This window comes from Salvelinus namaycush, chromosome 40, assembly GCF_016432855.1.
Source record: "Salvelinus namaycush isolate Seneca chromosome 40, SaNama_1.0, whole genome shotgun sequence".
NCBI classification, from domain to species: domain Eukaryota; kingdom Metazoa; phylum Chordata; class Actinopteri; order Salmoniformes; family Salmonidae; genus Salvelinus; species Salvelinus namaycush.
Window position 1 is genome coordinate 15,629,223 of NC_052346.1, and position 19,349 is coordinate 15,648,571.

General features: G+C 46.1%; 1 protein-coding gene across 1 annotated transcript in view; it reads left to right on the forward strand.

Moving 5' to 3' along the window:
• LOC120033453 (collagen alpha-1(XVIII) chain-like) overlaps positions 1 to 19,349 on the forward strand; it is a 69,070-nt gene that overhangs the window by 32,533 nt on the left and 17,188 nt on the right. Inside the window, exons 2-9 of the mRNA XM_038979812.1 lie at positions 14,642 to 15,189; positions 16,114 to 16,194; positions 16,335 to 16,388; positions 16,524 to 16,599; positions 17,234 to 17,290; positions 18,010 to 18,164; positions 18,331 to 18,348; positions 18,455 to 18,661. Coding sequence (XP_038835740.1) covers positions 14,642 to 15,189; positions 16,114 to 16,194; positions 16,335 to 16,388; positions 16,524 to 16,599; positions 17,234 to 17,290; positions 18,010 to 18,164; positions 18,331 to 18,348; positions 18,455 to 18,661 — 1,196 coding nt within the window. The remainder of the gene's footprint in view (positions 1 to 14,641; positions 15,190 to 16,113; positions 16,195 to 16,334; positions 16,389 to 16,523; positions 16,600 to 17,233; positions 17,291 to 18,009; positions 18,165 to 18,330; positions 18,349 to 18,454; positions 18,662 to 19,349) is intronic.

A 19,349-nucleotide genomic window follows, 5' to 3' on the forward strand; every position in this document is an offset into this window, starting at 1 on the left:
GCTGTTGACTAGCCGGCTAGTAGGTGGAGGAACAGTAAGAACACAGACAGAACTCTGTGCTTGTTGGATCCAGTGTTTGTTGTGGAATCTATACTCTCAGACCAGGAGGTTCTGGGTGACGGTGGGTTGAAGGAGCGGGATGTCTAAGATGACGTTGTGGTTGGGCCTTCTCCTGGCTCTCAGCGCAGGTCGCCTGGATGCTTGGTTCTGGAACAAGGACCCTGATCCTACTACCCAAGCCCCAACGAAGGCTCCGCCGCTGGGCAAGGCAGGAGGACAGCCCAAGAGAGGTGAGGAGAACCTGGCAGGGGTTGGGGCAGAAATCATCAACGTGGCTGATGGGATCCGTAAGTTTGTGCAGACGTGGGACGCGACCCCAACCACTTGGACTGACAGAGGAGTGGCGAGCCCTACCACACAGACGGTTAATAAAGAGGAGTCTGGGTCTGGGGAAGGATCTGGGTCTGGGTCTAAGGAAGGATCTGGGTCTGGGGAAGGGTCTGGGTCTAAGGAAGGATCTGGGTCTAAGGAAGGATCTGGGTCTGGGGAAGGATCTGGGTCTGGGGAAGGATCTGGGTCTGGGTCTAAGGAAGGATCTGGGTCTGGGTCTAAGGAAGGATCTGGGTCTGGGGAAGGATCTGGGTCTGGGGAAGGATCTGGGTCTGGGTCTAAGGAAGGATCTGGGTCTGGGGAAGGGTCTGGGTCTAAGGAAGGATCTGGGTCTGGGGAAGGATCTGGGTCTGGGTCTAAGGAAGGATTTGGGTCTGGGTCTAAGGAAGGATCTGGGGAAGGATCTGGGTCTGGGGAAGGATCTGGGTCTAAGGAAGGATCTGGGTCTGAGACGGGTTCAGGATCAGGGTCTGGTTCAGCATCTGGTGTAGGGTCTGGGTTTGGATCGGGGGCTGAGTCTGGTGTAGGTTCAGGGACCGGCTCGGGTTCGGGGTCAGGGCTTGGAGAAAGGAAAAGCTTGGTTCTCCCCACTAACCTAACAGGGGTGGTGGAGGATGACCTCACAGGGGTTGAGGGGGTGAAACAGGGTGACCCAAAGACCAACCTCTCTGACATCCCTTCTCATGACCACAATGGAACCTGCCACCTCGTGCCCTCTGATTGGCCGATCTGCATATCAAGGGGGTCGAAGCATTTCTCGCTGCCCAACTTCCTGAACCACACCTCTGTGGAGGAGGTTGGCGTGGCCCTGAGAGAGTGGGCGTGGCTGGCCAAGGTGGGGTGCCACCATGGAGCCGAATGGTTCCTCTGCCTCCTCCTGGTGCCCAGGTGCCCGCTGCCTGGCCAGGTGCTCGCCAAGGTTCCCCTTCTGCCCTGCTGCAGCTTCTGCCAAGTCCTGCAAGACAGCTGCTGGCCAGCCCTGGATGACGGGCGACTTCCTATAGAGTGTAATTTGCTGCCCGACAGGGATCAGGAGGCGGGGTTGCGCTGTCCGCCATGCGTGTCAGTTAGTAATCGGAAAGGTAAAACTACGGGTTAGAATGTATCCTGTTTGGAGATACATTTTGAATCTGGTTGTGTGTGTGTGTGTGTGTGTGTGTGTGTGTGTGTGTGTGTGTGTGTGTGTGTGTGTGTGTGTGTGTGTGTGTGTGTGTGTGTGTGTGTGCATGCGCATTCACACCTTTTTGAAGCAGCATAGACACGCGTTATCCTCACATTTGAGCGACTTCAAAATGCTTGGCGGCGGTGGGGACTTTCAGTCAGGGACTGCTGATGATTGTAGCTTGTTTTGGGGTCAATCACACTCCACTGCACGTGCTCAGAAGTGTGACATGAACACAAGCATGACTGACCGCCACTATAGACCACCGACCTGGGAGCATTTGCATGTTGTGTATGAATGTTAACGTTAATAATAATGTTTTGTCTGCATAGAGTGGAGACAACCCATGAAATATACATGAAGCATTGGACAAAATCATGCTACAGCATGTTGTTTTCCGACAGTGGAAAATTATTTTCCTGCATTCTTCCCAATGCAGCATTTATGAGTATTCAGATATGCTCGTACTGTAGGGTGGACTTGTGATTCGTGTGATGCAGTAAGGATGCATATGGAGAAGTGGAAAATGCACACTGTTTAGAATCTGTTCTCCAGACTTCTATAAGCTCTACCCGGGCTTTAGCTCGGCAGGCTATGGCAGCTCAATAAATCATTCCCTGCTGAGTATGCATGGGAGAATTGATTGTCTGAGTTCAGAGTCACAGCACATAAAACGCATCAAGCCATATTTATCACACAGCTGTTTTCCCATGGGGATTTGTAAGTGCTCAGGTTTCTTAGCATGTTATTGAAAACGTTTTGTATTGTCCGTGTTAACTTTACTTTGACCAAGTAGAGTAGGAGTTTAGATAAAGTCCTATAAAATAGGGGTTAGGCAAATACATAGCAGTGTAGTAGTATACATACTATATGTGACTGTTTTCCTTTAGTTGTAACACATGACAGAATAGGTCAATATGAGACATGATAGAAAGACTTTCCTTATATTGGCTGGACTCATTTCATCATAGTTTGCACTCGTCGTGTTTTTGCCAGACAAGATAAATTACTTCAGCACATGTTCATTTGTGATTTACTTGGTGCTTCTGTTTGCCCATCAAAGCTGTGGAACACCACCATGCTTGTCAGCATGTCCTTCTCTTCCGGGATGCATTCCTAGACTTGTACATACACACTGAATCAAACACACACACTCAGATGCACACACACACACACACAGTGCACTCTTTCCTTTGTTCCCTTGAGTTCACTTGTCATTTGAGATGGGAGTTTAAATGGAAAGTCCCTGTTTTGTTGTGGAGTTGACGTTAGTTTTATGTGGACTGTCCCTTAGGCCTCTCTACCACTGATGTGCCTTTTTCTATTCCAGTATCCTGTTTTCCTGAGTTCACTAAGTTTGTCCTATCAGCATGAGAGGTGGAGATGGATGAAGGGATGCATGGGTTGATGGGTAGGCTGATGATGGACCTATAGGTAGAAGGATGGAAACAAACTATTACAAACAGCCATCTTAAGATTTGACTCAACTATCTGGCTGAAGAGGGTCAACCATCTTGTCTCTGTCAATCTACAAAGCATTTTCACGCCACTATCTGTACCAATGGAATTCGGCTTGGTGGGCGACAATCAATCCGACCCTTATCGAGATTCGCCAGCTTCCTTTCATTGCCATCTTTATATTACACAGCCTCCATACTGTATTCTAGTATTTCTGGGACTCAATCAATGTCTGAAATCAGTGAGCATGAGGATTGGAATGTAGAATGTTTCTAGGAGTGGATGATGCCTTCTCAGCAGAGCAGACCACTGCAGTCTGAACAATGGGTTCATCTCATTCACACTGGTGCGGTTATGGACAGTCTGGGGTGCGTGGCCGGGGGTGGTAGATTCATGGACAATGATCTGCTCTGGGGAAGAGTGTGGCGATTGTGCCCTCTGGTTTGGGAGAAAGTGTGAGGGTGTCTGTGTGCCCCCTTCCAACAAGGAGCTGTCTGATTCGGACCAGACCGGGGCACTGAATCTCCACGAGGGGTCATGGGTCGCACCCACATTTTTACACAGTCTGTCAGTGACAGTTGGATGTAAAGGGTTGAAATGAGTCAATGAAACGTCCGGTCATCCATGTGAAGAAGAGTAAAGAGAAAAACAAGGAGAAAGAGAGAGTCGTTTGTGTCGGGGATTTACCAGTTCATTACATGTGAAGGTTCACGTTGGTTCACTGGGAAACAAGTGGGTGGAAAGCATTCTTGTTGCCCGCATTGATGTTATCATGCAGTGGATCTTGTTTCGTAATAAACAAGTCTTGATTTTTGTAATATCTGTTATTTAAATGGATGTTATAGGTATGTAGGTAGCAAAACCCTTGCTCTACAGTATACCAACTCAAATCACTGCAGACAGTTGAATTCCCAGAGGATTCCAAGTATGGGCAAAATCTCTGAAAGATGGGCCCTTGCCAGAGAAAACCTAGCTGCTGTGGCGCCAAATGTTATGTTATGTTTGACCAATCAAACCATTAGCTTGAATAGCAGAATGGGGCTGATTTTCAGCCAATTGAGCCAATGTACAAGGTTGGATTTAGTGATGTCATCTTTGTGGAGTCCTCTGATTTCTTGTTTCCTGTTCCACCATCAGTCATCTTTAACTGACCATACCCGGGGTTTGGCCAAATATGGATTAAGGGCTGACCTGGGAACAGTGGAAATGCCATAGATGTCACAGCTGTGTTGCCTCACTGAAGTGTTAACTGATGGGCTTTCAGTTCTGGCACTGCTCCCACTTTCTGTAGCTCTCCAGGTCCAGTTGGTCTGGTCCCCTGGGATGTGTCACAGCTGGAGAGGTTGGACCATTCAGACTTTCTAACAGGGGGGTCCTTGGAGAGGATGGAAAGTGGCATTAGATACTTTATATCTCAAACACCAGCTGACATCTGTCTGTTTCTGGTACAGCAAGATCAGTGTTTCACATTACAGCCTGTTCCAATGGTCTTTGATGGGCTAGTCACCACTTGTAACAAGCATTGCAAGTTAGCACCAATAAACAATGATGATGGTTTCACATTTGGCTACTTACATTTATTTAATACATTTTTGTACCCCTTTTTCTCCCCAATTTCGTGGTATCCAATTGGTAGTTACAGTCTTGTCCCATTGCTGCAACTCCCGTACGGACTCGGGAGAGGCGAAGGTCAGGAGCCGTGCGTCCTCTGAAACACAACCCTGCCAACCCTGCCTGTTGCTTCTTGACACAATGCCTGCTTAACCCGGAAGCCAGCCGCACCAATGTGTCAGAGGAAACACCGTGCACCTGGCGATCGTGTCAGCGTGCACTGTGCCCGGCCCGCCACAGGAGTCGCTAGTGCGCGATGGGACAACGACATCCCTGCCGGCCAAACCCTCCCCTAACCCGGACGACACTGGGCCAATTGTGCACCGCCCCATGGGTCTCCCAGTCTTGGCTGGCTGCGACAGAGCCTGGACTTGAACCAGGATCTCTAGTGGCACAGCTAGCACTGCGATGCAGTGCCTTAGACCACTGCGCCTCTCGGGAGGCCCCCGGCTACTTACATTATTGTAATTAAAGTACATTCTTATGTCTGTACAGTAGTTTTTGGCACTGTCATCTTGGAACCTGGAGGTTTAAACAAACAGTTGTTTGGTGTTCGGCATCTCTGATGCATCATTGCATTAGGAAAATAGTTTTCTGTTGCTCTTTGCACACAGTTAGTAGGCCTTCTGATTCTCCCAAACAATTACTTATTACAGTTTTCAGACGAAGAGAACAGCACCATTTCTTCAGCACGGTCTCGAGGCAATGAAGCCTTTTACAACGAGGTAGCGTTCTGTTAACTTTTTTATTGTTCACTGTGACATACCTACGTTTATTTAAAACAGAGTGAAACTCAGACATGAGGTAACTAGATGGACTGTAGTTGAGTCAATGTTTGGGTTGCGGGACATTTTAGGTATGCCCTCTTGGCTTGTTATAAGAGGAAGCTCTTTGCTAGGATAACAGAAGTGAAGAGGAGAGGATGAAGATAGGATAGAGAGGCGAGGGGATAAAATAACATTATACAGTACATACGGAAAGTATTCAGGCCCCTTGACTTTTTCCATATTTTGTCACATTACAGACTTATTCTGAAATGGATTACATTATTTTTTCCCCTCATCAATCTATACATATTACCCCATAATGAGAATGCAAAAACAGGTTTTTATTTTTTTTGCAAAAAAAAACCTTTGCTATGAGAGTCGTAATTGAGCTAAGGTGCATTCTGTTTCCATTGACCATCCTTGAGATGTTTCTACAACTTGATTGGAGTCCACCTGTGGTAAATTAAATTGATTGTACATGATTTGGAAAGGCACACACCTGCCTATATAAGGTCCCACAGTTATCAGTGCATGTCAGAGCAAAAACCAAGCCATGAGGTCGAAGGAGTTGTCCATAGAGCTCCGAGACAGGATTGTGTCGAGGCACAGATCTGAGGAAGGGTACCAAAACATTTCTGCAGCAATGAAGGTCCCCAAGAACACAGTGGCCTCCATCATTCTGAGCAATCGGGGGAGAAGGGCGTTGGTCAGGGAGGTGACAAAGAACCCGATGGTCACTCTGACAGAGCTCCAGAGTTCCTTTATGGAGATGGGAGAACCTTCCAGAAGGACAACCGTCTCTGCAGCACTCCACCAATCAGGCCTTTATGGTAGAGTGGCCAGACGGAAGCCACTCCTCTGTAAAAGGCAAGACAGCCTGCTCGGAGTTTGCCAAAATGTACATAAAGACTCTCAGACTATGAGAAACAAGATTCTCTGGTCTGATGAAACCATGATTGAACTCTTTGGCCTAAATGCCAAGCGTCATGTCTGGAGGAAACCTGGCACCATCCCTACGGTGAAGCATGGTGGTAGCAACATCATGCTGTGGGGATGTTTTACAGCGGCAGGGACTGGGAGACTAGTCAGGATCGAGGGAAAGATGAACGGAGCAAAGTACAGAGTGCTCAGGAACTCAGACTGGGGCGAAGGTTCACCTTCCAGAAGGACAATGATCATAAGCACACAGCCAAGACAACGCAGAAGTGTTTTCGGGAAGAGTCTCAGAATGTCCTTGAGTGGCCCAGCCAGAGTCCGGACTTGAACCCAATCGAACATCTCTGGAGAGACCTGAAAATCCCGGTGCAGCGATGCTCCCCATCCAATCTGACAGAGCTTGAGGGGATCTTAAGAGGAAAATGGAAGAAACTCCCCAAATACCGGTGTGCCCGAACTTGTAGCGTCATACCCAAGAAGACTTGAGGCTGTAATCGAGTAAAGGGTGTGAATACTTATGTAAACGTCCTATTTATTTATTTTTATTTTTAATACATTTGCTAAAATGTCTAAACCTTTTTTTGCTAAGTCATTATGGGGTATTGTGTGTAGATTAATGAGAGAAAAAATGTTTTAAATCAATTTTAGAATAAGGCTGTAACGTAACAAAATGTAGAAAAAGTCAAGGGGTCTGAATACTTTCTGAATGCACTGTATATACAGCTAAATATATCAAATTTCAACATTGACATAAATGTTACTGTTTCTTTTATTCACTAAGGAAGATTGATTAATTCTCAGTGTAATGTATTGTTATGGATATGAATGAATGCAGGTTAGTGTATGTATCGATTGGCAAGCAGGATTTTTGTAGCTACAAGATTTCTCATGTTTTTTCTAGATTGTATTCGTATAGTGCTTTCCACCATGTCTAAAAGTACTTCATACCGTAACTCACCCTCATCCACTAGCACCTACCTGGGTGATACAACATGGCAGCCATTTTGTGCCTCACAGAAACCACCCACCACAAATCAGCTTAGTCATGGTTTGAGAGCCAGTCGTTAGCCCTCGTCCCGAGCCACTTCAGCATGTTTAGACTGGCGGGCCTGTTGTGCTGGGCTCTGGGCCCAGACGCTGGGTACTGTACTTAACAAGCTTATTGGATTCCCACATGGCCCACTTTCACATGCATAGACACACACACACACACACACACACACACACACACACACACACACACCCTTGTTTTGTTCTGGGTTCTTTAGTTTGTGCATGACATTCTATGGTCAGTGCATGCATTGTTAAGCCCACTCACTTCACTAAATGATGCTGCCATGTTATTCCAAATATGGAAGTTAATGATATAGCAGGTGACATACAGAGATCAGGTGACTATCAGGTGAATAAGCTCAGCTGACAGACATACAGTGCATTCAGTATTCAGACCCCTTCACTTTTTCCACATTGCAGTCTTATTCTAAAATGTATTAAATTGTTTATTTTCCTCATCAATCTACACACAATACCCCATAATGACAAAGCAAGAACAGGTTTTAGAATTTTTTGCAAATTTAAAATGTGCACCCTAGGCCATGGATGGGAATATATTCCCTATTGGGATGGGACATCTGCAGTACGTAATCGACAGGATATTCCCTTAATCTATGTCTGACTGGGAATCGCTGGAACGCTGTAGGGTTCCCTATTACTGCAGTGCTGTGGAACGTCTCTGAGCGTTGCCAGGATAGCGTGAAGAATCAGACCAGTGTGGAGAATCATGGAATCATGTCAGATTGGGAACAGGGAAGGGAAGCTGTGGCTCAGCTGCTAAATGACTGAAATGAAATGTGATCCTGGGTTGTGGTGGTCGTGTTCCCACGTTCTCCTCTGTCAACACGACATCTACCTGCATGGGATTGGGAATCCCCATTCAATGCAGTGCAACTCAGTCCCAGTTGATTTTGTATAGTGCAGTACAAGTGAGTGAGTCAATGGATTCTCTATTATGACATCCATGTTGGCAAAACATGGCTGGTATGTAACTGGCAATACTTTCTGACAGCTATAGTGGATACATTTCATATTCCTCTTTTGTTCTGCCTCTCTTATCTTTTTCATTATCGTTCCTTGTTATGTTCGGTAGACAGAAATCAGTTACTCCCTGAGGCTCTTTTGTGACTCGGGTTGGTGTTGGGTTAGTGTCTGCGGTAGTGTTGGGTTAGTGTCTGTGGTAGTGTTGGGTTAGTGTCTGCGGTAGTGTTGGGGTAGTGTTGAGTTAGTGTCTGCGATAGTGTCTGCGATAGTGTTGAGTTAGTGTCTGCGATAGTGTCTGCGATAGTGTTGGGTTAGTGTCTGCGGTAGTGTTGGGTTAGTGTCTGCGGTAGTGTTGGGTTAGTGTCTGCGGTAGTGTTGGGTTAGTGTCTGCGGTAGTGTTGGGGTAGTGTCTGCGGTAGTGTTGCGGTAGTGTTGAGTTAGTGTCTGCGATAGTGTTGGGGTAGTGTCTGCGGTAGTGTTGCGGTAGTGTTGAGTTAGTGTCTGCGATAGTGTCTGCGATAGTGTTGGGTTAGTGTCTGCGGTAGTGTTGGGGTAGTGTTGGGTTAGTGTCTGCGGTAGTGTTGAGTTAGTGTCTGCGATAGTGTCTGCGATAGTGTTGGGTTAGTGTCTGCGGTAGTGTTGAGTTAGTGTCTGCGATAGTGTCTGCGATAGTGTTGGGTTAGTGTCTGCGGTAGTGTTGGGGTAGTGTTGGGTTAGTGTCTGCGGTAGTGTTGGGGTAGTGTTGGGTTAGTGTCTGCGGTAGTGTTGGGGTAGTGTCTGCGGTAGTGTTGCGGTAGTGTTGAGTTAGTGTCTGCGATAGTGTCTGCGATAGTGTTGGGTTAGTGTCTGCGGTAGTGTTGGGTTAGTGTCTGCGGTAGTGTTGGGTTAGTGTTGGGTTAGTGTCTGCGGTAGTGTTGGGTTAGTGTCTGCGGTAGTGTTGGGTTAGTGTCTGCGGTAGTGTTGGGGTAGTGTCTGCGGTAGTGTTGAGTTAGTGTCTGCGATAGTGTTGGGTTAGTGTCTGCGATAGTGTTGGGTTAGTGTCTGCGGTAGTGTTGGGTTAGTGTTGGGTTAGTGTCTGCGGTAGTGTTGGGTTAGTGTCTGCGGTAGTGTTGGGGTAGTGTCTGCGGTAGTGTTGAGTTAGTGTCTGCGATAGTGTCTGCGATAGTGTTGGGTTAGTGTCTGCGGTAGTGTTGGGGTAGTGTTGGGTTAGTGTCTGCGGTAGTGTTGGGTTAGTGTCTGCGGTAGTGTTGGGGTAGTGTCTGCGGTAGTGTTGCGGTAGTGTTGAGTTAGTGTCTGCGGTAGTGTTGGGTTAGTGTCTGCGGTAGTGTTGGGTTAGTGTCTTTGCTAGTGTTGGGTTAGTGTCTTTGCTAGTGTTGGGTTAGTGTCTGCGGTAGTGTTGGGTTAGTGTCTGCGGTAGTGTTGGGTTAGTGTCTGCGGTAGTGTTGGGTTAGTGTCTGCGGTAGTGTTGGGTTAGTGTCTGCAGTAGTGTTGGGGTAGTGTTGGGTTAGTGTCTGCAGTAGTGTTGGGTTAGTGTCTGCGGTAGTGTTGGGTTAGTGTCTGCGGTAGTGTTGGGTTAGTGTCTGCGGTAGTGTTGGGTTAGTGTCTGCGGTAGTGTTCGGTTAGTGTGTACGGTAGTGTTGGGCTAACCGGGCCACAGCTGTGACTGCCCTAGCGCCCTGTCAGATGGACCAATAGCAGGTGCATCCGATGAGAAGCTGCCTCCCCCTCGCCCTCTCTGCCTCCCACTAATTGTCTGAAATCCCACGGGATCTTCAGCTAAGCTTCGGCTGACTTGCAGGTTTAGAATGTAGAAAGCATAACCAGTGTCCAGTGAGACCCTAGCTGGCTTAGCAATATGGTGTGGGAGTGAGTACAGACTGTACAGACTAAGTGGTGTTGCTGTGTTAGTGTGTGGAAACATATGTTTGGGATTAGTCCAAAAAGTGTTGAGTCTCTTGTTCCAATTCATCTTAGGATGTAGTACGATAGTCCTTGTGTATTGGTTGTTGTCCAAGGGCTGCACCCAAGTATTTTCCAAAAGTCAAATAAATGCCATTCACACAAGTCACAACTGGAAGTATGATACTAATATGAGACATGATGCATTTTAAAATGTAGGCTTACTCAACCACCTGAAAGGGCATTCATAGATTTAGCCCGTGGTAACTTGTAGAATAGACACTGGCTGGAATGCGATTTTAACCAATCAGCATTCAGGATTTAGACCCACCCATTGTATAATCTTCATTATAAACTGTGTGGTTCGAATCCTGAATGCTGATTGGCTGACAGCCGTGGTATATCAGACCCTATACCATAGGTGTTACTGCTTTAATTACGTTGGTAACCAGTTTATAATAGCAATAAGGCACATAATGGCTGTATCCAGGCACTCTGCGTTGCGTCGTGTATAAGAACAGCCCTTATCCGTGGTATATTGCCCATATACCACACCCCCTCGATCCTTGTTTCTTAAGTATGATATGATATTGCACTTACTTATGAATGCCACTTTTGGCCATTGAGAAGTTAGATCCCCTTTAGGATACACTATTAGCTATTGGAATAACTCCTCGTGGTTCAGTTTAGATCCTCTGACACTAAATGACAGTGTTACGGAGTTCACTTCCCCTGTTTAAGTTTACATCACTGGAGGGATAGGACATCTCAAGTATCTCTGGTTCGTGTGACATTCACATTGTACAGTGTGGGCTTTTCTGTAAACAGCTGTCATAAATCTACTCTGACAGTTCACCCATGAGAGGATGTCTGTCTGTCCAGTGTTTAGTTCCCTAGAGGTGCTATTTCATGTGAATGTGATGGTTAGTCTCATGTAACTATTCCTCATTTCCCTCTAGGCTATTTGAGTCCATGGGAACTGGATTACAGTCAGACATTTTTCCATGCTAAAACAGCCCAAGTTCATTTGACACAGTCTTTGCCTGCTGAACCCCAAAACTCTCTCTATAAAGCCTTATTTTTGCTTTTATTTTACATCTACTACCTAGCTTGGTCAATCAGGCTTACTGCTGCGCTTGAAAGATAATGTGAGCTGTCACGAGATCTGCTATCGCTCATCATAGAAAAATAGAAGGGTTCATCATTGACCGCATACTGTAGGTCCGTGAACATTTTGACCTGTGAGGTGAGGTTGAACCATTAACTAATAGAGTCTGAAGCCCAATAGAGTCTGAAGCTCTATTGATTCTGAAGCCCAATAGAGTCTGAAGTCCTATTGAGTCTGAAGCCCAATAGAGTCTGAAGCCTATTGAGTCTGAAGCCCAATAGAGTCTGAAGCCCAATAGAGTCTGAAGCCCTATTGAGTCTGAAGCCCAATAGAGTCTGAAGCCCTATTGAGTCTGAAGCCCTATTGAGTCTGAAGTGCTATTGAGTCTGAAGCCCTATTGAGTCTGAAGCCCTATTGAGTCTGAAGCCCTATTGAGTCTGAAGTGCTATTGAGTCTGAAGCCCTATTGAGTCTGAAGTGCTATTGAGTCTGAAGTGCTATTGAGTCTGAAGTGCTATTGAGTCTGAAGCCCTATTGAGTCTGAAGCCCTATTGAGTCTGAAGCCCTATTGAGTCTGAAGCCCTATTGAGTCTGAAGCCCTATTGAGTCTGAAGCCCTATTGAGTCTGAAGCGCTATTGAGTCTGAAGTGCTATTGAGTCTGAAGCCCTATTGAGTCTGAAGTGCTATTGAGTCTGAAGTGCTATTGAGTCTGAAGCCCTATTGAGTCTGAAGCGCTATTGAGTCTGAAGCCCTATTGAGTCTGAAGCCCTATTGAGTCTGAAGCGCTATTGAGTCTGAAGTGCTATTGAGTCTGAAGTGCTATTGAGTCTGAAGCCCTATTGAGTCTGAAGCCCTATTGAGTCTGAAGCCCTATTGAGTCTGAAGCGCTATTGAGTCTGAAGCCCTATTGAGTCTGAAGCCCTATTGAGTCTGAAGCCCTATTGAGTCTGAAGCCCTATTGAGTCTGAAGTGCTATTGAGTCTACTGGGGTTGGTCCATGTGGCCCTGCAACAGACCTTTGCTGACATTTCGCTGACCTTTCGTTAGGTCACGAGTTGGTACCCACTGGGCACATACTTCAGTTCAACGTCTAGTTTTGATTTACATTTGGTTGAGTTGTTAGCTAACGTGAAATCAACTAAACAATTTACCATGTCATTGGATTTTAGTTAAAAGTTGGGTTAAATAAATACTAAATTCCCTTACCCTGATGACTTTTTAAAAATCCAATCAGTTTTCCACTTTGTTTCAACATCATCACATATCATTTTTGCTGTTGAAACGATGTGGAAACAACGTTGATTCAACCTGTTTTTGCCCAGTGGCTTTGTTGTTTTCTCCACTGCACATGTATGGGTATGACCTGAGGCACTCATCACGGCTAAGTCACTTGGTGAAGCACAGCACACCAATCGAGGCATGACGCTTTCTAATCTGCAACTGCACTGTGCCCTTGTACCCTTCGGTAACCTCATGTCACTGATAAAGTACTCTGTGTATGCTTACTCTATGCCCTTAACAACTGACTCAGGATCAGTTTGGCTGTTTAGCTGAGGGTTAAGTTTGGGGGTATGGTAAAGGAAGATGGTACAGGCTTAGAAAAAAAGGAGCTGTCTAGAAGCTAAAAGGGTTATTCGGCTGTCCCCATAGTAGAACCCTTTGAAGAACTTGTTTTGATTCCAGGTAGAACTAGGGTTGCAAAGCTACCAGTAGTTTACCAAAGTTACCGGAATCTTCAGTCATTTTGGGTTATTAACAGAAAATATATGGCAATCTATCATAATTTTGGTCATTTATACTTGAATAACTTTTACAAAATGTATTCATACAGTATATAGTATTATTTTTTTCAAATATCTGTCCACATTGGCCACAGGTTTCTAGTATATATACCATCTGGTTCAAGAGAAAATAGACTAAATAATGAAACTCTGCAACTCGTACAACTATTGACTTTTTTCACAACCTCCACCAGTTTGACACTGAAACATTGTCAAAAAATGTACAGTAAAATAAATAAAAGTGTGTAAAAAAAATTATTCAATATATTTCATGCTGTAACCCTCATATTAAACACCAATGATATTCACTAAATTGATGGTTTATATTTTGGATAATGTTTTGCAGCTTTTATATTCAATGTTTTATTTGAAAATCATCTTATTTAATTATTTTATATACTGTATGTTACATATGGTAAGGTCACACAGAGGGCCAGAGATAATTACAGACACCTGTGATAATCTGAAGTACCCAAAAGGGACACTAGATGTCTTGTGATAGATTAAATAAAATCCTTGAAAGATACCAACATTCTGGTAATTTACTGGTAAACTTGTAAAGTTTCCAGTAATATACCCTCCCTTTGCAATGCTAGGTAGAACCCTTTTGGTTCCAGGTAAAAACCCTTCTGGGTTCCATATTGAACCTTTTTCACAGAGGGTTTTTACATGGAACCCAAAAGGGTTATCTTATGGGGACAGCCAAAGAACCATTTTTGGAGTGTATAGCTGATCCTAAACCAGTGGTTAAGTGCGTAGCGTAAACAGGAGCTGAAAAAAAGGTCTGGTCCAGAAACAACTCAAAGTCCCGAAGCCCTAGGCACTTCATGTAGACTAGTCTGAAAGAAGCCCTGGGCACTTCATGTAGACTAGTCTGAAAGAAGCCCTGGGAACTTCATGTAGACTAGATCTGAAAGAAGCCCTGGGCACTTCATGTAGACTAGTCTGAAAGAAGCCCTGGGCACTTCATGTAGACTAGATCTGAAAGAAGCCCTGGGCACTTCTTGTAGACTAGTCTGAAAGAAGCCCTGGGCACTTCTTGTAGACTAGTCTGAAAGAAGCCCTGGGCACTTCATGTAGACTAGTCTGAAAGAAGCCCTGGGCACTTCATGTAGACTAGATCTGAAAGAAGCCCTGGGCACTTCATGTAGACTAGATCTGAAAGAAGCCCTGGGAACTTCTTGTAGACTAGATCTGAAAGAAGCCCTGGGAACTTCTTGTAGACTAGATCTGAAAGAAGCCCTGGGCACTTCATGTAAACTAGTCTGAAAGAAGTCCTAGGCACAGATCTATAAGAATTGGACAAATCAGAATGCAAGGTGCCATTTTTATTATACTGCTTACAGCTATCCAATGTTTTCAGATCTACACAGTGCCCTGGGACCTAAGTAAGGGCTAGTGCTTTGTTTCTGGACTGGGCCAATGGGACTCCTGTATTGTAAGCACTGGCTTCGTGTGTGTAACCTCACTTCCTGTCCTGTCTCCCCTGCAGCAGAGAGTGGTGTGACTCTACTGCAGCTGATCGGAGACCTGCCTCCTGATGAATCCCGGGCCGGTCCGGGGGGGAAACCCGCCTACTACTTCGGAGGGCTGGACGGGCTTACTGCTGCGGGACAGCCGGCCCTGGCCCACCTCCCCAACTCCTTCTACAGAGACTTCTCCCTGGTCTTCCAAATCATCCCCTCCAGCCCCGGGGTCCTCTTCTCCATCACAGACGCCTCCCAGAAGTTCATGTACGTGGGGGTGAAGCTGAGCGCCCCGGACGCTGACGGCAGGAATCAGAAGATTCTGTTCTACTACACAGAGCCCAACTCTGAGGCCTCGTACCTGGCCGCTAGTTTCACTGTGCCCTCCCTGGACCTAGTCTCCTGGACCAAGTTCTCTCTGTCCGTGTTCAATGACCAGGTGACCTTCTTCATGGGATGCGACGCCTCTGGGAAGACGGTGAAGTTGGAGCGCTCGCCGGATGACATGGAGCTGGACAGGGGGGCGGGCATCTTCGTGGGTCAGGCGGGAGGTGCGGACCCTGACAGGTTCGAGGTACAGTATGGATCGCCAACCACACCTCTAATGCTGACCTGACCACACATATTTACCTCTAACTTTATTGTTCTCTCATGTAAAACATCTTTATTGTTCTCTCATGTAAAACATCTTTATTGTTCTCTCATGTAAAACATCTTTATTGTTCTCTCATGTAAAACATCTTTATTGTTCTCTCATGTAAAACATCTTTATTGTTCCCTCATGTAATACATCTTCATGGTTCCCTCTTGTAAAATATCTTTATTCTTCCCTCATGTAAAATATCTTTATTGTTCCCTCATGTAAAACATTGGTATAACTCTTCCCTAAAGTCTCTGTCGTTCTGCACCCCCACCCCCAACCCTCGCTCTGGTGTCAAACCCTATGTGACCATCACATGTGGTTAGCCGGGTCAGTGACTATGCTGAGGGGTCAAAGTTGAAAGGCCAGACGACAGGACAGGTCAGCAAATAGATTTACTAGAGGGAGGAGGGGTTAGTAGTGCTGTTAGTGAGATGTGACTGGCTGTCTGGCTTTCCTGTTGCCAGTGACACATACCTGACAGATTCCTGTGGGAGCGATTAGTGAGGGATTTACCCCCAAACAACGTGTGGGTTTAGGTTTCATCTCACTCACACCCTCCGTTTTTAACAGTGTGTTGAAACGTGCATTCTCATAGTCTAACTCTATCAGGCCCCTGGGAGAGATTTAGAACCCTGTCTGTTGTTTCAGCAAGACTCTGTCTGTTCTGAGTTAGTAAGGCCACGGTCAGTCAGACACATCCTCTTTACATTTTATTGTATATTAATGGCTTAGATCCTGACTGGCATCATTAAATTCATACTGCCCCAATGGCTATACAGTATCTCCTTTCTCATAGTCATCAGTGTGTTTGTCTGTCTCTGTGTGTGTGCCTGTGTGTCTGTGCGTGTTGTGCAGGGGGCGATTGCTGAGCTGAACGTGGTGGGTAACCCTCGAGCAGCTGAGCTACTCTGTGAAGACGATGATGACTCAGACGCTGTGAGTGATTAGACTGTAGAACCAGACACAGTTTAGTAGGAATATGATATGATTCATGTCAACTAACGTTTTCTCAAATGCCTTGACTTGTCTATGTTTGTCTTGCTGTCTCTCTTTCTCTTTCTCTGTCTCTCTCTCAGGCCTCAGGTGACTTTGGCAGTGGGGATGGGGACAGAAGAGAGACCGGCAAAACTGTAAAGATATCTTCTTTATCCTATGTTGTCCTGTTAATCTATTCTGTGATGTGGAATTAGAAGGAAGGATTTACTGTGAAAGTATTGGATCAGGGTCTGTGTCCTGTCTAACCTTCCTCTCTTCCCTCCTGTCAGACCACCCCTCCATCTCTCCGACCGGTGCCAGAGCCCCCTCTGACATCATCAGTGAGCGACAGGCTCTCAGAGACAGGTCAGTGGACTGAGTCGAACAATGATGACATCATCTGTAAAGTTATCCTCTAAAATATTACTTCGGTTTATTGAAAATGCGCATATAATAGTCAACCAACCAAGCTATATTTAGAGTAACTGCAGTGCTAACAAAAACTGTTGATGTAAAAACTGTGAAACTATCTGTAATGGAAATATGTACCTAGTGTAATACCACACTACTTGAGAACCTTGTTGCTCGTTAGATACGGTATGCTGGGATATACAGCACACTAGCACCTTCTAGTGGAGAAGGTAGACATTACCTTTAATTTTCCTTCAAGAGTGGCTGATTGTAAAGGTAAAGGAAAGGGGGATACCTAGTCAGTTGTACAACTGAATGTATTCAACAGAAATGTGTCTTCCCCATTTAACCCCTCTGACGGGGGGGGGGCTGCCTTAGTCGACATCCACGTCATCGGTGCCTGGATTAACTACCTTGCTCAGGGGCAGAACGATAGATTTTTAACTTGTCAGCTCAGGGATTCGATCCAGCAACCTTTAGGTTACTGCCCCAACGCTCCTACCCGCCAGTGGATTGTTGATCATTGTTAGTGTTTTCTAGTGTACGAACTAGGCATGCAAGTAAGTGTGTTTGTGTTGATTGACTGTAGGTGACAGGAATCATCAGACCTCAGTAGAGTCCAGACCAGGGTCAGGAGGTCAACCAGGTAGGTCACTGGAAACTTTGTCTGTCTGGCCGTCTGTCTGTCTGGCTATATTATAAACACTCTCCAATGAGGTCCAGTGGAGTTCCCTGACAACCAGTCCCTGATTTCAGGACAGTATACCCTTACCACTCCATGTCAGAATTCAGGGAAGCTGTACTGGACTAGGTTGAGCATGTCCTGTCTGCATGGAACTCTGTGGAGTAGGTTGGCATGGAACTCTGTGGAGTAGGTTGGCATGGAACTCTGTGGAGTAGGTTGGCATGGAACTGTTTGGAGAAGGTTGGCATGAATCTCTGTGGAGTAGGTTGGCATGGAACTGTGTGGAGTAGGTTGGCATGGAACTGTGTGGAGAAGGTTGGCATGGAACTCTGTGGAGTAGGTTAGCATGGAACTCTGTGGAGTAGGTTGGCATGGAACTGTGTGGAGTAGGTTGGCATGGAACTGTGTGGAGAAGGTTGGCATGAAACTCTGTGGAATAGATTGGCATGGAACTCTGTGGAAAAAATGTGTATAGAACTCTGTGGAATAGTTTGGCATGGAACTCTGTGGAAGGGGAGGACAAAGGTAGTAGGATGCTAACTGAGGATAGAGGATGCTAGTGAAAGTGATGATGACAGCAACATTCATGCCGATGATGACCACGATGTTACTTCTGACGTCTATTCTAACACCCACCTCTCCCTCTCTCCCTCTCTATGTGTCTCTCTGTGTATTGTCAGGCCCTACTGGTTCTAACAGGGAGAAGGGGGACAGAGGGGAGAAGGGCAGTCCAGGGGACAGAGGTCCCGCCGGGCCAAAGGGGGACTCGGGGTCTTTCTCCAGCTCTGCCTCTTCCTCTGGCTCTTCATCAGGCGGAGGAGGACGTGGAGAAAAGGTACTGCATGCTGCCTGGCACACTACTGTGTGTTATACACCCCTTATAACTGATGACCCCCATAGCTGATTACATCTGATTCAGACAGACCTCATACATGCCTCTGAAACACATGTAATAGTTCCAACATTACATACAACTTGTCTTTGTCTCCTTTTTCTTTCAGGGAGACACAGGCTTGAAGGTACGTTTTGACTTTGTCCTTCCCAGCTTCTTTTTATTTGACTTCATCTTAGCTAGTCATTGAAGTGATCAGATTAAATAGGTAGTTGATTGTTTTCTTCCCACAGGGCAGTTCTGGGTTCGGTTACCCAGGCTCCAAGGGGGACCGTGGCGTACCTGGTCCCCCTGGCCCTCCTGGCCCTGGGGGGCCAGCTGCCCAGGTTGTGAGGCTAGGGGACGGCTCTGTGGTGCAGCCAGTGGCCGGGCCAATGGGGCCGATGGGGCCCCCAGGGGTCAAAGGACCAGCAGGACCCCAGGGACCAGAGGGAGAGGCGGTGAGTTGTACCATACCTTCTGACATACAGTGCATTCGGAAAGTATTCATTGACTTTTACTCCTTGACTTTTTCCACACTTTGTTACGTTACAGCCTTATTCTAAAATGGATGAAATCATTTCCCCCCCCTCATCCATCTACAAACAATACCCCATAATGACAAAGCAAAAACAAGTTTTTCGACATTTTTGCGCGTATTAAAAATAAACAACTGAAATATCACATTTACATAAGTATTCAGACCCTTTACTCAGTACGTTGTTGAAGCATCTTTGGCAGCAATTACAGCCTCGAGTCTTCTTGGGTATGACGCTACAATCTTGGTACACCTGTAATTGGGGAGTTTCTCCCATTTTTCTCTGCAGATCCTTGCAAGCTCTGTCAGTTTGGATGGGGAGCGTTGCTGCACAGTTATTTTCACGTCTCTCCAGAGATGTTAGATTGGGTTCAAGTCCGGGCTCTGGCTGGGCCACTCAAAGACATTGAGACTTGTCCCGAAGCCACTCCTGCGTTGTCTTGGCTGTGTGCTTCGGGTCGTTGTCCTGTTGGAAGGTGAACCTTTGCCCCAGTCTGAGGTCCTGAGCGCTCTGGAGCTGGTTTTCATCAACTATTTCTCTGTACTTTGCTCGTTCATCTTTGCATTGATCCATCCCTGCCGCTGAAAAACATCCCCACAGCATGATGCTG